General features: G+C 47.8%; 1 protein-coding gene across 1 annotated transcript in view; it reads right to left on the reverse strand.

Annotated features, from left to right (window-relative positions):
• Positions 1 to 20,264, reverse strand: part of DNAH17 (dynein axonemal heavy chain 17) — a 171,464-nt gene that overhangs the window by 98,140 nt on the left and 53,060 nt on the right. Inside the window, exons 23-27 of the mRNA XM_045376584.3 lie at positions 18,847 to 18,963; positions 18,619 to 18,705; positions 16,983 to 17,135; positions 6,850 to 7,098; positions 2,145 to 2,267 (exon numbers count right to left, since the gene is read on the reverse strand). Coding sequence (XP_045232519.2) covers positions 2,145 to 2,267; positions 6,850 to 7,098; positions 16,983 to 17,135; positions 18,619 to 18,705; positions 18,847 to 18,963 — 729 coding nt within the window. The remainder of the gene's footprint in view (positions 1 to 2,144; positions 2,268 to 6,849; positions 7,099 to 16,982; positions 17,136 to 18,618; positions 18,706 to 18,846; positions 18,964 to 20,264) is intronic.

The following is a 20,264-nucleotide window of genomic DNA, read 5'->3' on the forward strand; positions in this document are numbered from 1 at the left end:
TGTTCCTGGGAAGCAGGAGATGCAATTCCTAGGTGAACGATGCTCTTCTGATACCAGAATGAAACGATCATTCTCATCACGAGGATGGGAAGTCGAGGCGGAAAGAATCCTGTCCGCTCAGAACTTGTTAGAATAGCTCTCACCTTCCAGCCTCTCACACAGATTACTTTTCTACAACTTCCTCTTTCCGCAACTTAGTACTTAGTGTTCACCGCTAACTGCGTTAGAGTCAGGAAGTCTTCCTTTCCTCCCGTAAAACAGAAAACTTGGATTAAATAATTTGCATACTTTTCTCCTCTTGATCTGTCTTACGTCAATGGAATTCTCAGACCCAGCTGGGAAAAACTCTAAAAGCATAGAGTGAAAGTGCTGCCTCCTCTACCTATGATGCCGTTCCTACGAAAGTGTGGAAGAGGGGGATCTAGACAGGGGGAAAGGGGATTAGTGGTTGCCTAGAGCTGGAGATGGGGACATGTGAGAAGAAAGGGGTAGGGGATGATGGCTAAAGGATGTGGGTTTCTTTCTGAGGTGATGAAAATATTCTAAAGTTTGTTAATTCTATTTTTTATTTTTACTTTTTAAAAAATTATAATTTTTTTTAGGGACAGGGTCCAGCCCAGGCTGGAGCGCAGCAGCATGATCACAGCTCACTGCAGCCTCCATCTCCTGGGCTGGCTCAAGTAATCCTCCCACTTCAGCCTCCCAAGTAGCTGGGACTACAGGTGTGTCACCATGTGTGCTGCTGACTTTTTTTTTGAGATGGAGTCTCACTTTGTCACCCAGGCTGGAGTGCAGTGGCACAATCTTGGCTCACTACAGCTTCCACCTCCCAGGTTCAAGCGATTCTCCTGCCTCAGCCTCCCAAAGCGTTGGGATTACAGTCATGCGCCACCATGCCTGGCTAATTTTTGTATTTTTAGTAGAGACAGGGTTTCACCATGTTGGCCAGGCTGGTCTCAATCTCCTGACCTTGTGACCCGCCCACCTTGGCCTCCCAAAGTGTTGGAATTACAAGCATGAGCCATCACGCCCGGTCCCCAGCTAATTTTTTTAAGTTTATTTTTTTGTAGAGATGGGGTCTGCCTCTGTTGCCCAGGCTGGCCTTGTCTTGAATTCCTGGACTCGAGCGATCCTCCTATCTCCCAAAGTGCTGGGATTATAGGCATGAGCCCCCACCCTCTGCTGTTTAGTATGTGCTGATTACACACTTGTACCTCTGCTAAAAACCATTGTACACTTTAAACAGGTGAATTGTATGGTATGTGAATTATACCTAATAAAGGTTTTTGTTTTGTTTTGTTTTGTTTTTTAAGCAAGCCAAAATGTGACAATTCAAACTCACAAAACAGGCTGAGGAGAGAGATTTGAACCGCAAAAGGAGTTTTCCTGGATACTGGAACTGCTGGTAGCCAGTGGCACATTACAAGTTCAGGTACGAGCTGGGGGCCATCCCCCACCCGTCCCCAACCCTCCCCTCAGCTCAGAGTCAGAGGAAAGAACTGACGTCCGTGGAGGAGTCAGACAGGACCACAGGCGAGGATGCTGGAGGCAAAGGAAATGAGAATTCTGGTTGTTTACAAAATGTCCCAAACTATTGCGTGTATGGGGCGGGCAGAGTTATAGCCAGGAATTGGGTTTCCTAAGAAAAATTCCAGAAGTAGGCTGGCACGGTGGCTCACGCCTGTAATCCCAGCACTTTGGGAGGCCAAGGTGAGCGGGTCAGTTGAGGTCAGGAACTCGAGACCAGCCTGGCCAACATGGTGAAACCCCGTCTCTACTAAAAGTATGAAAATTAGCTGGGCATGGTGGCGCACGCCTGTAGTCCCAGCTACTTGGGAGGCTGAGGCGGGAGAAATTGCTTGAATTCGGGAGGTGGAGGTTGTGGTGAGCCAAGATCGTCCCACTGCACTCCAGCCTGGGCAACAGAGAGACATTCTGTCTCAAAAACAATGAAAAATAATAAATCGATTCCAGAAGTATTTTTTGATTTGTCATGGGTTGGGTAAGAAAGGCCCCCCAGACTTCCCTTGAGTGCCATGGGGCTGCGGGACCCATATGAACGAGATCTCTCTGGGTGCTCTCAGTACGGAGGCAGTTTCAGGCTGATCCCACGTGGCACAGACAATGCTGCCAGCACCGCCTACCTTTTCCATGCCGGACTCTTTCACGGCCTTGTCCACGATGTTGCGGACCTCATCCTCGTAATTGTGGAGGTTCAGCTGCAGTAAATCTGCCAGGGTTGTCTCTTCTGACATTTTAAATTTCACCTAAGGGAAAAAAACCAGGCATGATTCATGTCATGTCATTTGGACTCTGAAGTGGGCGGACATCACCATCCTTCACGGAGAGCCGCCGCCAGGGCGTGATCCCGGGCTGCTAGAAGGAGGGAGGCGAGCTCTACACTGCCATTTTCAGCTCTGGGACTTAAGGAGGTGACTTCTCCAAGCCTCACCTTCCTTCCCTGTGAAACCGCATAATAGCAGAACCCACCCGCACTGGGCAGAATTGTGGCCCCCCCAAAATTCATGTCTACCCAGAACCTTCACATGTCACCTTATTTGGAAATAGGGTCTTTGCAGATACTAAGGATCTTGAGGTGAGTTCATCCTGGCTTTTCCAGTGAGACATAAATCCAGGGCCAAGTGTCCTCATGACAGGAAGGAGAGGGAGATCTGAGTCACACAGGAAACAGGGCCTTGTGGAGACTGAGGCAGAGACGGACATGATGCAGCCACAGGCCAAGGAATGCCTGGAGTTCCCAGAAGCTGGAGGAGGCAGGAAGGACCCTCCCCCAGAGCCTTTAGAGGGAGTGCAGCCTGCTGACACCCTGATTTTAGAGTCCTGGCCTCCAGCACTGTGACGGAACACATAACACAGGTCTGCTTTTTTTTTTTTTTTTTGAGTCGGAGTCTTGCTCTGTCACCCGGGCTGGAGTGCAGTGGCGTGATCTCGGCTCATTGGAACCTTCACCTCCCTGGTTCAAGCGATTCTTTTGCCTCAGCCTCCCAAGTAGCTGGGACTAGAGGTATGTACCACCACACCCAGCTAATTTTTGTATTTTTAGTAGAGATGCGGTTTCACCAAGTTGGACAGGCTGGTCTCAAACTCCTGAACTCAAGTGATCCACCTGCCTCAGCCTCCCAAAGTGCTGGGATTACAGGCGTGAGCCACCGCGCCCCCGGCTAGGTCTGTTTGAAGCCTCCCAGTTTGTGGTCCTTTGTCATGGCAGCCCCAGGAAGCAAATCCACCACCTCTGGCAGCTGCCGCGTTCCTAATAGGCAAAGCACTCTGTGGCGGTGGCCGAATCACAGGTGCTGTTACTCTAGTACCAACATACCAGGTGCTTGCCAAGTGCCACCACTTCCCAAATCGCTTCCACATCCCTTGTCTAATATTCTTCTTGGTGTCACATAGTCAGATGTTTCTGAGCATCGATTCTGAGCCCACCGTGGAATTTTAACCCATGACAGAACCTCGCATCTCTAATCACATTTGGGGACATATCCGCCCGAGGCTCACCAAGACCTCAGCTGTGCCCAGCTCCTTTCATGGAGATATTTAGCTGGTTTATCACCGCTCAATCGTCTCTCCCAGGGCACCTGGATGGGGCACATGAGCCTGTTGCCAGGCATCTGGGAAATCTTTTGTCTCAACACACAAGAGGCACCCCCAGGGACTGGCTCCCAGACACCTGGACATAGAAATACCTGGGGAGCAAGCGGGTGCCTCTGTGCCCTCAGGGTGGCCTGCATAACTGGGTTTGCTTTTCCCTCCTTAGGCCTAGGGAGCAGCAGAAGGGCCCTGGACAGTGTGGTGGGGGTGGAGCAGGAGCGTCTAATGCTCCTCCTAGGTGGGCACCCTCCTGGGCTGGCCGGGACCTAATGAGAGATGGAGGGAACAATTTGGCCCCATTCTCCTACTTCCTGCATAGGTAGGGATCTCTTGGGAAGCCGTGGGTTAAGCTTTCCCGCTGCGCAGGCTTTGGGCCACACTGCCCTTGGTCCTTGGGGTACGTTCTCTCCGTTGTTCTTGCATTCTTTCATGCCGAGCCCCTTCCCAGCCTTTCTGCTTGTCTTCACAGTTCTCGCTCCCAAGGCCCAAGCCAAACTTCACATTAACTCAGAGCTTTTCCTTCCCTTCCCACCCCTTGAAGGTGGCGCCCTCCTCTAGGTCTCGGGATCATCACTGAGTATCTCCTGTGCTTGGCATTCAAACCTGATCACGAAGGTTGGCAGAATTTGCCACCAAAATACACCACTTTGGCTTAAGGGTTATTTTGAGCTGAAGGCAGTTGAGAAGAAGCAGATACAAGGGAAGCTCTCTGCCCTCCCCCTATTTGCCTACAAGCAGGAAATAAATTTGCCAAGGAGTCCCACCACCCCTCTACCAAGAACGATAGAAGTTAATCAATGGAGGCCGGGCGCGGTGGCTCACACCTGTAATCCCAGCACTTTGGGAGGCCGGGGCAGGTGGATCACCTGAGGTCAGGAGTTTGAGACCAGCTTGGCCAAGGTGAAACCCTGCCTCTACTAAAAATACAAAAAAGGCCGGGCGCAGTGGCTCAAGCCTGTAATCCCAGCACTTTGGGAGGCCGAGATGGGCAGATCACGAGGTCAGGTGATCGAGACCATCCTGGCTAACACGGTGAAACCCCATCTCTACTAAAAAAAAAAAAAAATACAAAAACTAGCCGGGCGAGGTGGTGGCGCCTGTAGTCCCAGCTACTCCGGAGGCTGAGGCAGGAGAATGGCGTGAACCCGGGAGGCGGAGCTTGCAGTGAGCTGAGATCCAGCCACTGCACTCCAGCCTGGGCGACAGAGCAAGACTCTGTCTCAAAAAAAAAAAAAACAAAAAAAACAAAAAAATCAGCCAGGCATGGTGGTATGTGCCTATAATCCCAGCTACTCAGGAGGCCGAATCAGGAGAATCACTTGAACCTAGGAGGTGGAGGTTGCAGTGAGCCGAGATTGTGCCACTGCACTCCAGCCCGGGCGACAGAGTGAGACTCTATCTCCAAAAAAAAAAAAAAAAAAAAGTTAACTGATGGAGACAGCTTTAGCCCCTTATCAGCCCAGAGGAACGGGAGGAATCTACACAACGCAGCTTACTGAAGCTCACCTCATCCTGCTGTAAAACAAAAATAAAATCCTAAGCCCCCAAACAAATTGAATGAACCCCTGTCTCTGCTAGGGGCATTCCAAAGTAAACCTGAAAAAGGAGTTCAGGCCATGATGGGAAGCGGGTTGGAAGACAGGCCTCATTATACCCCCCTCCCTTTGCAATTCAGGCACAGCTGACCAGCATGAACATCCACACATCGATCCTAAGACTGACCAAACAGAATGTTTGTCGCAACATGATATATCACATGACAGATAGCAGGCCCTGAAAGAAATCGCAGTATTTTACCCTAAAATATATTCCTTTGACATAGTTTGAAATGGTCCTGCAAAGTTGTCTCTTGCAGGGGAAATCTACATTCTGTAGATAATCCCCTTTGTCTTTCCTGGTCTTTTCCCATTTTGTTTTTTTTGAGATGGAATTTTGCTCTGTCACCCAGGCTAGAGTGCAGTGGCATGATCTCGGCTCACTGCAACCTCCGCCTCCCAGGTTCAAGCGATTCTCCTGCCTCAGCCATTCAAGTAGCTGGGATTACAGGTGTGTGCTACCACGCTCGGTTGATTTTTGTATTTTTAGTAGGGATGGGGTTTTGCCATGTTGGCCAGGCTGGTCTCAAACTCCTGGCCTCAGGTGAGCCACCCGCCTCGGCCTCCCAAAATGCTGGGATTACAGGTGTGAGCCACCGTGCCCGGCTTTCCTCTAATTAATCTGTCTCTCATCAGTCTAATTTACAGGGGCCCCAGCCAGGGAACCTAAGATGGATAGAGGAAAAATAAATTCCCCCTCCCCGCAATTGCCAGTACTATTATTTCTTTGCTTCCTTGAGAGCAGAGGCCATGTCTCCTTTCCTCTGTGTCCTTTGCAGCTAGGTGGGGCCTCTGCAGAGTAGCTGCTTAAAGTGGTTTTGTTCAGTGTTTGCTGAGAGTGGGGAGTGTGCCTGTTAGCCTTCTGGAGGGGTCAAGGCCAGTGCCTGCCACTGCGGGATATTCCGGGAAAGATTCGGGTGCTAAGAGTCTGAGTTTCTGGGGTCATGAGGACCCCAGTGAAGCTGTTCATTTGCCCCAAACTCCCCAAGTCTTATGAACATGCAGCCTACAACCAGAACTGCCTACTTACTTTGCAGGGCCCAGTGCAAAATGAAAATGCAGGAGCTCCTGTTGGAAAATTACTAAGAACTGGCCAGGTGCAGTGGCTCACACCTGTAATCCCAGCACTCTGGGAGGCCGAGGCGGGCGAATCACGAGGTCAGGAGTTCCAGACCAGCCTGGCCAATATGGTGAAACCCCGTCTCTACTAAAAATACAAAAAAAAATTAGCCAGGTGTGGTGGCGGGCGCCTGTAGTCCCAGCTACTCGGGAAGCTGAGGCAGAAGAATTGCGTGAACCTGGGAGGCGGAGGTTGCAGTGAGCTGAGATGGTGCCACTGCACTCCAGCCTGGCGACAGAGCGAGACTGTCTCAAAAAAAAAAAAAAAAAAAAAAAAAGGAAATTACTAAGAATTTTGAGATGGTGAAGTTGAGATGGTAAACGGAGCCTGCCCCACCACCCCCAACCAACATGGAGCCCTGTGTGACTGCACAGGTCACTTGTGCACGAAGCCAGCCCTGCCCACACTGGCTTTACCACCATCGGGCCCCGAACACCTTGGCTAGGCAGCTCAGGACAGCTCATCCTGCAGCGGGGCTGGCCACCAGGGGCGGTCCCCTCCGCCCACCATGGCGCGTGGTACCTGGGTGGCCTTCATGAGCTGCTGCCAGTGGCGTTCCCGAATGGCAGGGTTCTGCAGCTCGCTCACGGCACGCAGGGATGTGATCATGTTCTTCACGGTGTTGTCGAGCCCCACGAAGGCATCCCAGGTTTTCATCTCCTTGTCCAAAGACCTCACATCTTTGGCAAACTTCTTACAATCTATGTCCATCTGCTCAACGTTGATATCTTTCCACTTGGTGGTCTTCCAGTCCTCGATGCTGGTATTTACCTGAAACAAAAACACCCCATTTCTGCTTTCACTCTTGTCAAGGAGGACTCAGGAATACAACCCTCTTACCTCTCTGCACTTACTCGCAGGGAGCAAAGCCCAATGAGGAATATTTAGAACGAATACCAGAGATCACTAAAGTGACTGGATACAAGAAAAAACAACGGTGGCATCATAAAAGGTAAGATTTAAAAGTTAACAGTTGGCTGGGCATGGTGGCTCATGTCTATAATCCCAGCACTTTGGGAGGCCAAGGTGAGCAGATCACCTGAGGTCAGGAGTTCAAGACCAGCCTGACCAACATGGTGAAATCCCGTCTGTACTAAAAATACAAAAATTAGCCAGGTGTGGTGGTACACGCCTGTAATCCCAGATACTTGGGAGGCTGAGACAGGAGAATCACTCGATCCTGGGAGACGAGGGTTGCAGTGAGCTGAGATCGCGCCACTGCACTTCAGCCTGGGTGACAGAGTGAGACTCTGTCTCAAAAATAAATAAATAAAAATAAAAGCAGTTAAAAGGCATTTTAGCAAAAGCCTGTGTCAGGGCCCTGCTGTTGCTGGCCAGGACCCAGTTTTCTTTCACTTCTCATTATGTCCATGTAGCTTGTCTTGGCCCATAAAAGGTGAGTGATGCCTGACAATACCCAGCCTAGTGTTCCCCTTGCCTGCCTTGGCAATCACGAAGGGGCATTGCTGATCCACAGCCTGCACTGTGCAACCAGTCCTTGACAGGTAACTTCCCAGGGAACAACTGCTTGGAACTACAGTATGCACTTTGCATGAATGAGAAATACACTTTTGTTCAGTACACAGAGATTTGTGGGGCTGTTACTGCACAGTAACCCAGCTTCCACTGATAAGAATATAACAGGGCCGGGCGCGGTGGCTCACGCCTGTAATCCCAGCACTTTGGCAGACCGAGGCGGGCGGATCACAAGGTCAGGAGATCAAGACCATCCTGGCTAACACAGTGAAACCCCGTCTCTACTAAAAATAAAATTAAAAAAAAAAAAAAAATTAGCCAGGTGTGGTGGTGGGTGCCTATAATCCCAGCTACTCGGGAGGCTGAGGCAGGAGAATGGCATGAACCCGGGAGGCGGAACTTGCAGTAAGCCAAGATCGCGCCACTGCACTCTAGCCTGGGCGACAGAGCGAGACTCCGCCTCAAAAAAAAAAAACAGAAGACACTTCATTCACAACAATATGAAACAAAACATACAAACTACCCAGGAATAACCTAACCAACAGTATAAACATGAAAATGGCTGTGAAGCTGGAAACTGCTAGTCATTGAGGGAATGAGAGATTGTTGACATGGGCACTTACAGTGGGGAAGATCTGGGCTTGAGAAACATCTGTGCTCGAGAAAGTAAAAACAGAGTGTTTACAAGACATTTGCCTTGAAGATACGACGATCTGAAACCTTAATCTACATAGGAGTCGATGGCTTTTTCTGGCAGGTTCAAGATTAGCCTGCATCCTATTATCATAAAATGTCTTGGCTAGTGTGTTTTGGAGAGTTTTTCTTGAATTATCCTGACTTCAAATGCTGTCATCTCCTGGGAAACGTGGATTTTATTCTCCCATTTACGCAAACAATTTTTTGTCGTGGGAAAGTGTATATCCCATTCTCTCAGATGCCACTATGTTCTGTAATGCCAATCACATAAAAGAAACTTGAAGCCGGGCGCGGTGGCTCACGCCTGCAATCCTAGCACTTTGGGAGGCTGAGGCAGGAGAATCACCTGAGGTCAGGAGTTCGAGACTAGCCTGACCAACATGGTGAAATCCCATGTCTACTAAAAAAAATACAAAAATTAGCCGGGTGTGATGGTAGGCGCCTGTAATCCCAGCTACTGGGGAGGCTGAGGCAGGAGAATCACTTGAACTCGGGAGGCAGAGGTTGCAGCGAGTGGACATCACGTCACTGCACTCCATTCTGGGCCACAGAGAGACTTTGCCTCAAAAAAAAATAAAATAAAATAAAAAAAAGAGACTCAAATTCAGTTAATTGTTGAAAAAGTATCAAGAGGCCTTCAATTTGTACCTTCTCTTAAGGCCTGGCTGTAGAAAAGCCTGTGACTCCAAATATGTTTTTCCCCCTGTGTAAGAAATATTTTGACTCAGTATGGTCAGCATGAAGACATTTGCTACAATGTAATTTAAAAATTAAATAAAAGAGACAGAGCATACTCTTGTATGAGAAAATGGAATACTGCCAAGAGATTAATTTCCTTCAAATGAGTTAATTCAATTCCATTTAAAGTCATAATAGCTTCCTTTTGGAGGGGAGGAAGATTTGACAAATGATTCTTTTGTTTTTGAGACAGAGTCTCACTCACTCTGTCTCCCAGGCTGGAGTACAGTGATGTGATCTCAGCTCACTGCAGCCTCCACCTCCTGGGTTCAAGTGATCCTCCTGCCTCAACCTCCCCAGTAGCTGGGACTACAAGCACATGTCACCAAACCCAGCTAATTGTTATATTTTTAGTAGAGGTGGGGTTTCACCATGTTGGCCAGGCTGGTCTCAAACTCCCGGCCTCAAGTGATCCGCCCACCGTGGCCTCCCAAAGTGCTGGGATTACAGGTGTGAGCCACCACACCAAGCTGGATTTGACAAAAGTTCATTCAAAAAAGTAAAAGAGGAAAGAGTTCAACTATTTTTGAAAACAGATGAGCAAAGAGGAGTCAGAATGGCAGAAACCAACATCTGCACACACACAAAAGAAGAAATACTTGGGAAAAAGAGGCTCCATGCTTGGAGTCCAGTCTCCCTTCACACACGGAGACCTGGCCTGTCCTTATCTTTCTGCTGCCTAGGAGGCCACAGAGCAGCCCACAGAGACATGATCCAGACTGCTCTTGTTTGGCAAATTCCCAGGCTCCCGAATTGCCTCTTCTTCTCCCTGAATATCACCCCTCCACAACCTACCCAAATCCCAATTTCCTCAGGGCTGTCTTAGCATCTGACCCAAACAAAAAGCCTGCTTGCATTCTTTAAAAAGTTGTTAGTTCTTTCAGTTCTGCCAAGACGGAGCAGCCTTGTTACTTCTGGCTTCTCCCTCTTACAACTGAAAAACCTTGGACATATCACAACAAACAAGACCATGGAAGATTGCTCGTATATTGAGGAAATACTTAAGACAGTTATGTTACGGTTAAGAGGGGCAGAGGTGAGGGCAAAGAGATCTAAATGGAAGTAAGATTTCTACACTCAAAAGTGACAAAATGCTGATATCAGTGACTGTCAAACAACCACTAAGAAAACTATATAAAGTGCTATGTTCAGAATCACTCTAAATAAATCAGGATGGATCCTAAAAATGTTAAAAGAGTCAAAGGACCAAGAAACAAAGGGAACAAACAGAAAACAAGATGGCAGACATAGGCTCTAACATGACAATAATGATCTTAAATGCAAAATGGTCTAAATACATCAATTAAAAGCCAGAGACTGGCAGAGTGGATGAAAACACATGACCCAACCATATGCTATATATAAGAAACTCACTTCAAATACAAAAATACAGGTAGCTTGAAAATTGAAAAATGGAAAAAGATCAGGATGAACACTAGTCAAAAACAATAGGAAAAAAATAGAAGTAGCGATACTAGTATCAGATAAAGCCAACTTTAGAGCAAAGAACATTCCTAGAGACGAAAAGACCATTATATAATGGGAAAAAGGGTCAACCTGTAGGAAGACAATAATCTCAAATCTGTACACACCAAGCAACAGAGCCTCGAAATACACAAAGCAAAAACTGATCGAGCTCAAAAGAGAAACAAACACATCCATAATTACAGTTGGAGAGATTTCAACACCCCACTCTCAGCAGTTTATGGAATTGCTAGACAGAAAGTTAGCAAGACTATAAAAGGACAGAACAATACAACCAACCAACAGGATCTGATTGACACGTATAAAACACTCCGCCCAACAAAAGCCGAACACACATTCTGTTCAAGGGCCCGTGGGACATTCACCCAGACAGACTATACCCTGATCCATAAAATAAAGCTTAATACATTTAAAATAATGAAAGTTATATACAGTGTATTCTTTGACCATAATGGAATAAAACTAGAAATCAATAATAGAAAGGCAACAGGAAAATCTCTAAACACTTAGAAATTTAAAATACACTTCTAAATCATCCATGGGTCAAAGAGGAAGCCTCAAAAGAAATAAAAAAAAAAAAACACAGAGAACTGAATGTAGTATCAAAGTATGTGGGACACAGCTAATGTAGAGAGGGAAATTTGATAGCACAAAGTGTTTCCTTTAGAAAAGAGAAAAGGTCTCAAATCAATAATCTAAGTTTCCACCTCAATAAACTAGAAAATGAGCAAAATAAACCCAAAGCAAAGGAAGGAACAAAATAATAAAGATCAGAAACCAATGAAATTTAAAATAAAACAACACAAAAATTAAACAAAAATCTGGTTCTTTGAAAAATCAATAAAGTTTATAAACCTCTACTAAGACCAACAAAGATGGAAAGAGTGAAGACACAAATCACCAATACTAGGAATGAAATAGAAAATACCACTGCCAAGCTTGCAACCATTTAGAGGATGATATGGAACTAGTACAAACAACTTCATGCTTGAATTAAACAATTTAGAAGAAATAAACGAATTCCTCAGAAACCACAAGCTACCAAAATTCTCTACCAAGATTTTCACAAATTTGAAACAGACCAACATGAGCAAGCCTATATGGCCATTAAAGAAATTGAATTTGTGACTAAAAATCTCATGTAAATGACCGGGCGCGGTGGCTCACGCCTGTAACCCCAACACTTTGGGAGGCTGAGGCAGGTGGATCACCTGAGGTCAGGAGTTCAAGATCAGCCTGAAGAACATGGTGAAACCCTGTCTCTACTAAAAAATACAAAAAAAAAATAGCTGGGTGTGGTGGTGGGCACCTGTAATCCCAGCTACTCAGGCGGCTGAGGCGGGAGAATTGCTTGAACCTGGGAAGCAGAGGCTGCAGTGAGCCAAGATCACGCCACTGCACTCCAGGCCTGGGCGATAGAACGAAACTCTGTTTCAAGAAAATAACGTCAATATTAATCCGCTATCTTAGTAGACTAAACAAAAATCAATCATATCAGGAGACACACAAAAAATTGACAAGATCTAACACCCATTCATGATGAATAGTCTAAACAGAAGGAATAGAATTTCCTCAGCTTGAAAACTTACAGCTAATATACATAATGGCAAAGTGGTTTTCTTCTTAGATTGGGAACAATGCAAGGATGTGTGAACTCACCATTCTTATTCAACAGAGTACTGGAAGTTCAGGCCACCGCAATAAGGCAAGAAAAAGAAATAAAAGACATACAGAATAGAAAGGAAAAATAAAACTGTTCCTATTTGCAGATGACATTATTGTCTATGTACAAAATCCCTAAGGAGTCTAAAAAAGCCATCCAAGAACTAGTAAGTGAGTGTAGCAAGGTCACAAGATAAAAACAAACACACAAAAATTATTCACATTTGTACATACCCAAACAAACGTGGAAACCAAAATTTAAGACACAATGCCACTTATTAATACAATCACTTCTAAAAAGAAAAGGAAAGACACACGAGGTATAAATGTAACAAAATACGTATAGGATCTTAAACGCTATCACAAAATGAAATCACAAAATGCTGACTAAAGAAATCAAAGAAGAGCCAAATAAATGGAGAGAGATACTACGTTAGGGACTGAGAGACAGAGTGAACATGTCAGTTCTCCCCGAACTGATTAATAGCTTTAACGCAATTCCTATAAAAACCCCAATAAGGTTTTACTTTTTTATAAGCATAACAAGCTTATTCTAAAATTCATATGGAAAAGTACAAGTCCTAGAAGAGCAAACCAATTTTGACAAAAAAGGATAAAGTGGGAGGAGTCACTCTGTATAACAAACCTTACTAGATTGCTCTAGTAATCAAGACTGTGCAGTGTCGTGGAGGGATAGACACAAAGACCAATGGAACAGAGCACAGAACCCATCAACAGCAGCCCACTAAGGTGCCCGACTGACTTCTGACAAAGATACAAAATAAATTAAATGGAGCGGGGCCAGGTGCCATGGCTCACGCCTGTAATCCCAGCAGTTTGTGAGGCCGAGGCAGGTGGATCGCTTGAGGTCAGGAGTTCAAGGCCAGCCTTGCCAACATGAAAACCCCATCTCCACTAAAAATACAAAAATTAGTCGGGCGTAGTGGTGGGTGCCTGTAAACCCAGCTACTCAGGAGGCTGAGGCAGGAGAATCACTTGAACCTGGGAGGTAAGAGGTTGCAGTGAGCTGAGGTCACACCACAGCGCTCCAGCCTGGGTGATAAGAGTGAGACTCCATTTAAAAAAAAAAAAAAAGTTTTTTAATGGAGGGACTGACTTGTCTACAAATGGTGCTGGAGCAATTAGACATCCATAAACAAACAAACAAAAATAATAAATGAAGCTTAACCCAATAAACCTCACTCCTTATACAAAAATTAACTCAAAATGGCTCATAGACAAACAGAAAACTATAAAAGCATAGGAGAAAATCTGTAGGATCTAGGAAAAGAGTTCATAATCTATGAAAGGAAAAATTGATAAAATGGATTATATCCAAGTTTCATATTAAAAACTTGATTTAATTAAAGATTATACTAACACTGGCCGGGCATGGTGGTTCACGCCTGTAATCCTAGCACTTTGGGAGGCCAAGGCGGGTGGATTGCCTGAGCTCAGGAGTTTGAGACCAGCCTGGTCAACATGACAAAACCCCATCTCTATTAAAAATACAAAAATGAGCCAGGCGTGGTGGCGGGCGCCTGTAATCCCAGCTGCTCGGGAGGCTGAGGCAGGAGAATCCCTGAGATCGTGCCACTGTACTCCAGCCTGGGTGACAGAGTGAGACTCCGCCTCAAAAAAAACAAAATGATACAAAAACTCTTGCTCAGAGAAACACTTTGTTAAGAGAACGAAAAGACAAGTTACAGACTAGGAGAAATTACTTGCAAACCACAACCTGACAAATTGCTAGTTTCTGGAACATATGAAGAACTCTCAAAATTTAACAGTAAAAAACTCAGTTTTGGTTGCTGGGCGGGAGGGAGGTGCTGGCTGCAGAGGGAAGGAGCTCCCAGTGGCTGTGGAGAACCCAGCCCAGCTGAGCCGAGCCACGGCCACCATGGTGGCTACCGAGGCCACTCATGAGAACCACGACACCTCCACTGAGAGTGGAGACAAGTCCAACCAGGACCCTCAGTTTGAGCCAATAGCTTCTATTCCTGAGCAAGAAATTAAAATGCTAGAGGAAGAGGAAGAGGGACTTTTTAAAATGTGGGTGAAACTCTTCTGATTTGTTTCAGGGAACAATATCCTGGAATGGAAGGGTGGAGGCACTGGCAACATCAAGCTCCTGAAGCACAAGGAGAAAGGGGCCTCACGAGGAGGGACAAGACCCTGAAGATCGACAAGACCCTGAAGATTTGCCAGCCCCTAAGTCACGCCCAGCAGCTTCCTGAATGCTGAGCATGCACAGAAATTCCAAAGTTCAAAGAATGTAAAAAAGATATCAAAGAGAGACAAAAAGGACCGGGCAAAAACAACAATGCTGAAAAAGTGGTGGAAAAGCTAGAAGCTCTTTTGGTGAAGAGGAGACTGAGGAAGACACTGAGCAAAAGCATTAAATTCTTCCTTTCTTTCCCTTTTCTTTTTTTTGAGATAGAGTCTCACTCCATGGCCCAGGTGGGAGTGCAGTGGCACCATCGCAGCACACTGCAGCCTCCACCTCCTGGGCTCAAGTGATCCTCCCACCTCAGCCTCCTGAGTAGCTGGGATCACAAGTGCACACCCACTACGCCCAGCTCATTTTTTGTATTTTTAGTAGAGACAGGGGTCTTGCTATGTTGCCCAGGCTGGTCTTGAACTCCTAAACTCAAGTGATCCACCTGCCTCAGCCTCCCAAAGTGCTGGGATTATAGGCATGAGCCACTACACCCAGCCTCCTTTTTCTTACCTATTTATTTGAGACAGTCTCACTCTGTTCCCCAGGCTGGAGTATAACGGTGCGATCTTGGCTCACTGCAACCTCCACCTCCTAAAAAGCTGGGATCACAGGTGCCTGCCACCACGCCCAACTAATTTTTGTATTTTTGTAGAGACAGGGTTTCACCATGTTGGCCAGGCTGGTCTTGAACTCCTGGCTTCAGGTGATCCACCTGCCTTGGCCTCCTGAAGTGCTGGGATTACAGGCGTGAGCCATGGCACCCAGCCTCCTTTTTCAATTTTACCATGTCCCTCCTTTTCAGTTTGTTTTTATTGTGTTTTGTTTTCACAAGGGACTTTATATAAATAACTGGATTTAAAAAAAACTTAAAGTCAATTAGAAAAAAAAAAACACGTCAACTAGAAAATGGACAAAAGACGTGAATATGCAGTTCACCAAGGAGGATATATAGATGTCAAAGAAGCCCATGAGAAGATACTGGCGGGTGACGCCTGTAATACCAGCACTCTGAAAGGCTGAGACGGATGGATCGCTTGAGCCCAGAAGTTCAAGACCAGCCTGGCCAACACAGCGAGGTTCCATCTCTACAAAGAAGTGCAAAAATTAGCTAGGCGTAGTGGTGCAATCCTGTAGTCCCAGTTACTTGTGAGGCTGAGGCAGGAGGATTGCTCGAGCCCAGGAGGCAGAGGTTGCAGTCAGCCGAGATCGTGCCACTGCACCCCACCCTGGGCAACAGAGCAGGACCTTGTCTCAAAAATAAATAAATAAAAATACTTTTTAAAAAAGAAAATATGCTGGCATCATTAGTCAGTAGGAAATACAAATGAAACCACAAAATCTTTCTCATAGATTGAGCCTCTGATGGTCTGAATATTCCCCCCTAAATTCCTGTGTTGAAATCCTTACCTCACAGGTGATATTAGGAGGCAGGGCCTTTGGGAGGTGATGAGGTCATGGGGGCGTGGCCCTCAGGAATGCAATTCGTGCTCTTATTCATGTGTTTATTTTTTGAGATAGAGTCTTACTCTGTCACCCAGGCTGGAGTGCAGTGGTGCGATCCTGGCTCACTGCAACCTCTGCCTCCCAGGTTCAAGTAATTCTTCTACCTCAGCTTCCTGAGAAGCTGGGATTATAGGTGCACGCCACCATGCCCAGTTAATTTTCGTATTTTTCATAGAGAGAGGGTTTCATCATGTTGGCCAGGCTGGTCTCAAACTTCTGACCTCCGGTGATCCACCTGCCTTGGCCTCCCAAAGTGCTGGGATTACAGGCATGAGCCACCATATCCGGCCTGATTCGTGCTCTTATAAAAGGGACCCTGGAGAGATTTCTCACCCCCGGCCCGTCCCACTTCCACCACGTGAGGATGCGGTGAGAGGTGCCGTCTATGAGCCACAAAGTGGGTCCTCACCAGGCATTACATCTGCCTCGATCGTGGACTTCCCAGCCTCCAGACCGGTGAGGAACAAAATGTCTGCGGTTTATGAGCCACTCAGTTTATGGGATTTTGTTAGAGCATCTTGAACAGACTGAGTGGTATTCCTTACTTAAAACAATTCCTTTAAAAGAGGTGAGATGTGAGAGAGAATGAGAGGAGGACGAAGAGGAAGAGGAAAAAGATGAAGGGAGGCAAAGAGAGAGAGGGGGCAGTCGAAGGCGAGCCCCCACCCACGTACAGAGAGAGGTGAACATATCTGCTTTAGCAGAGGGACCCCGCCTCGTGATCTCAGGGCCCTTCGGGTGCCTCCACCCAACACTAGAAACCTTGTGGTCACATTCTTACAACCAAAGGGCACCAGGAGCCTGCCCTCTTGTTGCCCGGGGCAGCTCCGAGCCGAACCCCGGGCCCCACCCACACAGCGAGCGCTGTGCTCACCACGACAATCATGTCCCAGAGCTCCTTCAGCAGGCGGACCTCCCGGTGGCAGGCCTTGAGCTGCTTGTAGTCAGGGACGGTGACCTCGAACAGGCCCCCGGACTTGGACAGCGCCTCCATGATGCCTTCCATGGCCGAGATGCTCTTTTGTTGCTAGGGGAGGGGAGGGGAGGGGGCTGTCAGTAGGGCTGCCTACCCTCAACGGCGCCCCACCCCACGCCCCGATGTTCTGCTCATCTCTCCAGTGTGCCCTCCCTGATAAACCTTCTGGGAGGAGGTGTCAATACAATGGTGTCCCACCTGGAGGGAGGACAGAGCCCTCCATCCCCCAACGCCTCCTGGGTCCTGCCTGCAGGGGAGGGAGGGTGAGCTCTACCCATTCCAGCGTGGGGACTGACTCCCAATGGGCATGGTACAAATGCCTCATTTCCTCCTGAGAGTTCCTGATTTCCCAGCATTTCTTCCACTTTCATATATTTTTATTTTATTAAAAATGATTTAAGTAATGCTTTGAAATGAGATAATTGAGAGAAGCAAAGAGGAAAAATCCCCAGTGTCCTTACAAATCCTGTGACTAAGAGTTGGCACCTGGTGTTAGTGGGTATGTTTGCACGGACACGTAATGGGCAGGCTGTGGCAAAGGTGGGCTCGGAGTGTGTGCACACACATGGACACGCAGGGACCACCTGCCCTGGTCAGCAGCTGGAGCTCCACAGCTCCCCTTGGATGGGCACGGGGTACCCCTCACCCCAAATCTTTCCAGAAAACCCAGCCCGGGGCCCTAGGGAGAGAATGGCTGCATCTCCATTGTTGCTTGAGGAACGTGACATGAGGAAACAGCCATGAGGGAGGGTCGGATCGGAGCTGGAGGCCAAAGAGCTGAAGCTCAGGGAAGGGAAGAGTGGGGCGACCCTGAGGACCCTGGGGTTCACATGTGCTAGAGCCTGTGAGGCAGAGGTGCAGGCAGGGCTGGCCCAGCAGGACCTGGGCACCGTACTGGGAGCAAAGAAGCACTGACGAGGGCCCTACTGGGCCTCAAGAGGCCTCCCTGGGCCCTGAGCACCCCCACACGCTCCTGCCCACAAGAGCCTTTTGGGCCTGAGCTTGAGCGGGCTGCCAGGTCCAGGGCTGTGTGAATTTGCACTGGATGTGATCATGAACTCGGACAGTGGGAACAGAATGGGAACATGAGTGACGCGTGGCTGCTGCCAGATGTGGTGGGTCAGGAGAGGCAGCAGGCAGGGAGCGATGGCAGGTGAGCGTTAAGCCCAGGAGACAGGAAGCTGCTGAATGTGAACAGAGTGGGGATTAGGGGGCGGAGCCAGGCTAAGGGACTGTGGGTCACACAAGGTGTTAAGAAGCCTCAGCTGTGGAGGCCTGGAGCCACGCTCTGAGCAGCGAGACACAGAGGGGACACCCCATGGTCTGGAAGCTGCTGGGTTTGCATGTTCATTCACATACCCACGCATGTGCTTGCACACATATGCGCATGCATACACATAAGAGCACTTGTGCATGGCCCCAAGGTCAGTCCCACGGAGGCCACGTTTCTGGACTTGAAAGAATAACAACTTGAGTAAAGAAAGCAGTGGGGTTCCCAGCCTTACCCGCCAATCTCACCCCTGAGCAAAAATACCGTATTCAGGGACTTGTAGGGGTTGGGGTCGCTGAAGGAGAACGGGGCCTTGTGCCTGAACTTCTCCCTGAACTCATGCTGCTTGAGCTGCGAGAGAAGAGAGTAGGGTACAGAGGGTCACGGGGCGGCCACCTGCCCCGAGGGTGGCCCCACCTTGCGTGCCGCAGGGCCCTGTGTGAGCCCCACGCTGCTCCCCGGAAATCCCGCCCCCTACGCCAGGTACAATACCTCGAACTGCTGGCACTTCCGCCGCAGGATGCTGACCTCGTTGGCCTGGAGTGGGGCCACGTTCTGCTTCACCTGAATGGCCAGTTTCTTGGTGTTTGTCCAGTGCTCCGGCAGCTCCTGCAGGAAGCGAAGGTGGAGGAGGGCTCCTTTCTCATTTCTTTTCTTAAACCTTCCATTGTGAAATAATCAGAGACTCATGGAAAGCTACAAATACAGTGCAGGAGCCGGCGCGGGGGCTCACACCTCTAATCTCAGCACTTTGGGAGGCCTGGGTGGAAGGATCACTTGAGCCCAGGAGTTCCAGACCAGCCTGGGCAACAAGTGAGACCCCGTGTCTAAAAAAGACACAAAAAAAGTTTAGCTGGGTGTGATGGCATGGGCCTGTAGTCCAAGCTACTCAGAAGGCTGAGCTGGGAGGATCACTTGAACTCGGGAGGCAGAGGCTACAGTAAGCCAAGATTGTACCACTGCACTCCAGCCTGGGTGACAGAGTGGGACCCTGTCTCAAAAAAAACAAAAACAAAAACAAAAACAAAAACCAGCCTCCTTAATGGCAACCTAGGACATCAACTTTGGTGTCTCTGTTAACTAGACCAGAGAATGTACTCACCTTTCATCATGTTTTTAAACCTGATCCATTCGCACGCGTGCGCGTGTGTGTGTGTGGTCTCCCATGCAATCTGATCCCACATATAGATTTGTCCAAACACCGCCACAATCAAGATATGGATTGTCCATTACAACAGAGGAATCCCCTTTCTATCCCTCCACCACAGTCCTGCCCCTGGGGACTGCTCAGCTCTTCTCCAGCTCTATAATGTTGTCATTTCCAGAATGGCTGCAACAATTAGATGAGTTTTTGTATTTCCCAAGTTCCCCACGCTTGGGTGAATAGTATAATTGTAAATGTTTAATTATTATTTATTCTTTTTTGAGACAGAGTCTCACTCTATTGCTGAGGCTGGAGTGCAGTGGTACAATCTCGGCTCACTGCAACCTCTGCCTTCTGGGTTCCAATGCCTCAACCTCCTGAGCAGCAAGGATTACAGGCGCCTGCCACCATGCCAGGCTAATTTTTTAATTTTTAGTAGAGATGGCATTTTGCCGTGTTGCCCAGGCTGGTCTTGAACTCCTTGCCTCAAGTAATCCACCCACCTTGGCCTCCCAAAGTGCTGAAATTACAGGCATGAGCCACCACACCGGGCCATAAAATATTTTAAAGAAAAATAAAAAATCCCAGCCCATGAACTTTTGGCCCACAGCGGACGCTTCTCTATTTCTTCTACGATTGCTGACTCTATGGTTTCTGTCTGCATTTTTACTACCCCAGTTGCCTTGTTTGTGGCTTGGAGCACCTTGGGGTGGGACAGCTGAGAACCTGCTGAGTCCTTTTTTTTCTTTTGACACAGAGTCTTGGC

Source organism: Macaca fascicularis, chromosome 16 (genome assembly GCF_037993035.2).
Source record: "Macaca fascicularis isolate 582-1 chromosome 16, T2T-MFA8v1.1".
NCBI lineage: Eukaryota > Metazoa > Chordata > Mammalia > Primates > Cercopithecidae > Macaca > Macaca fascicularis.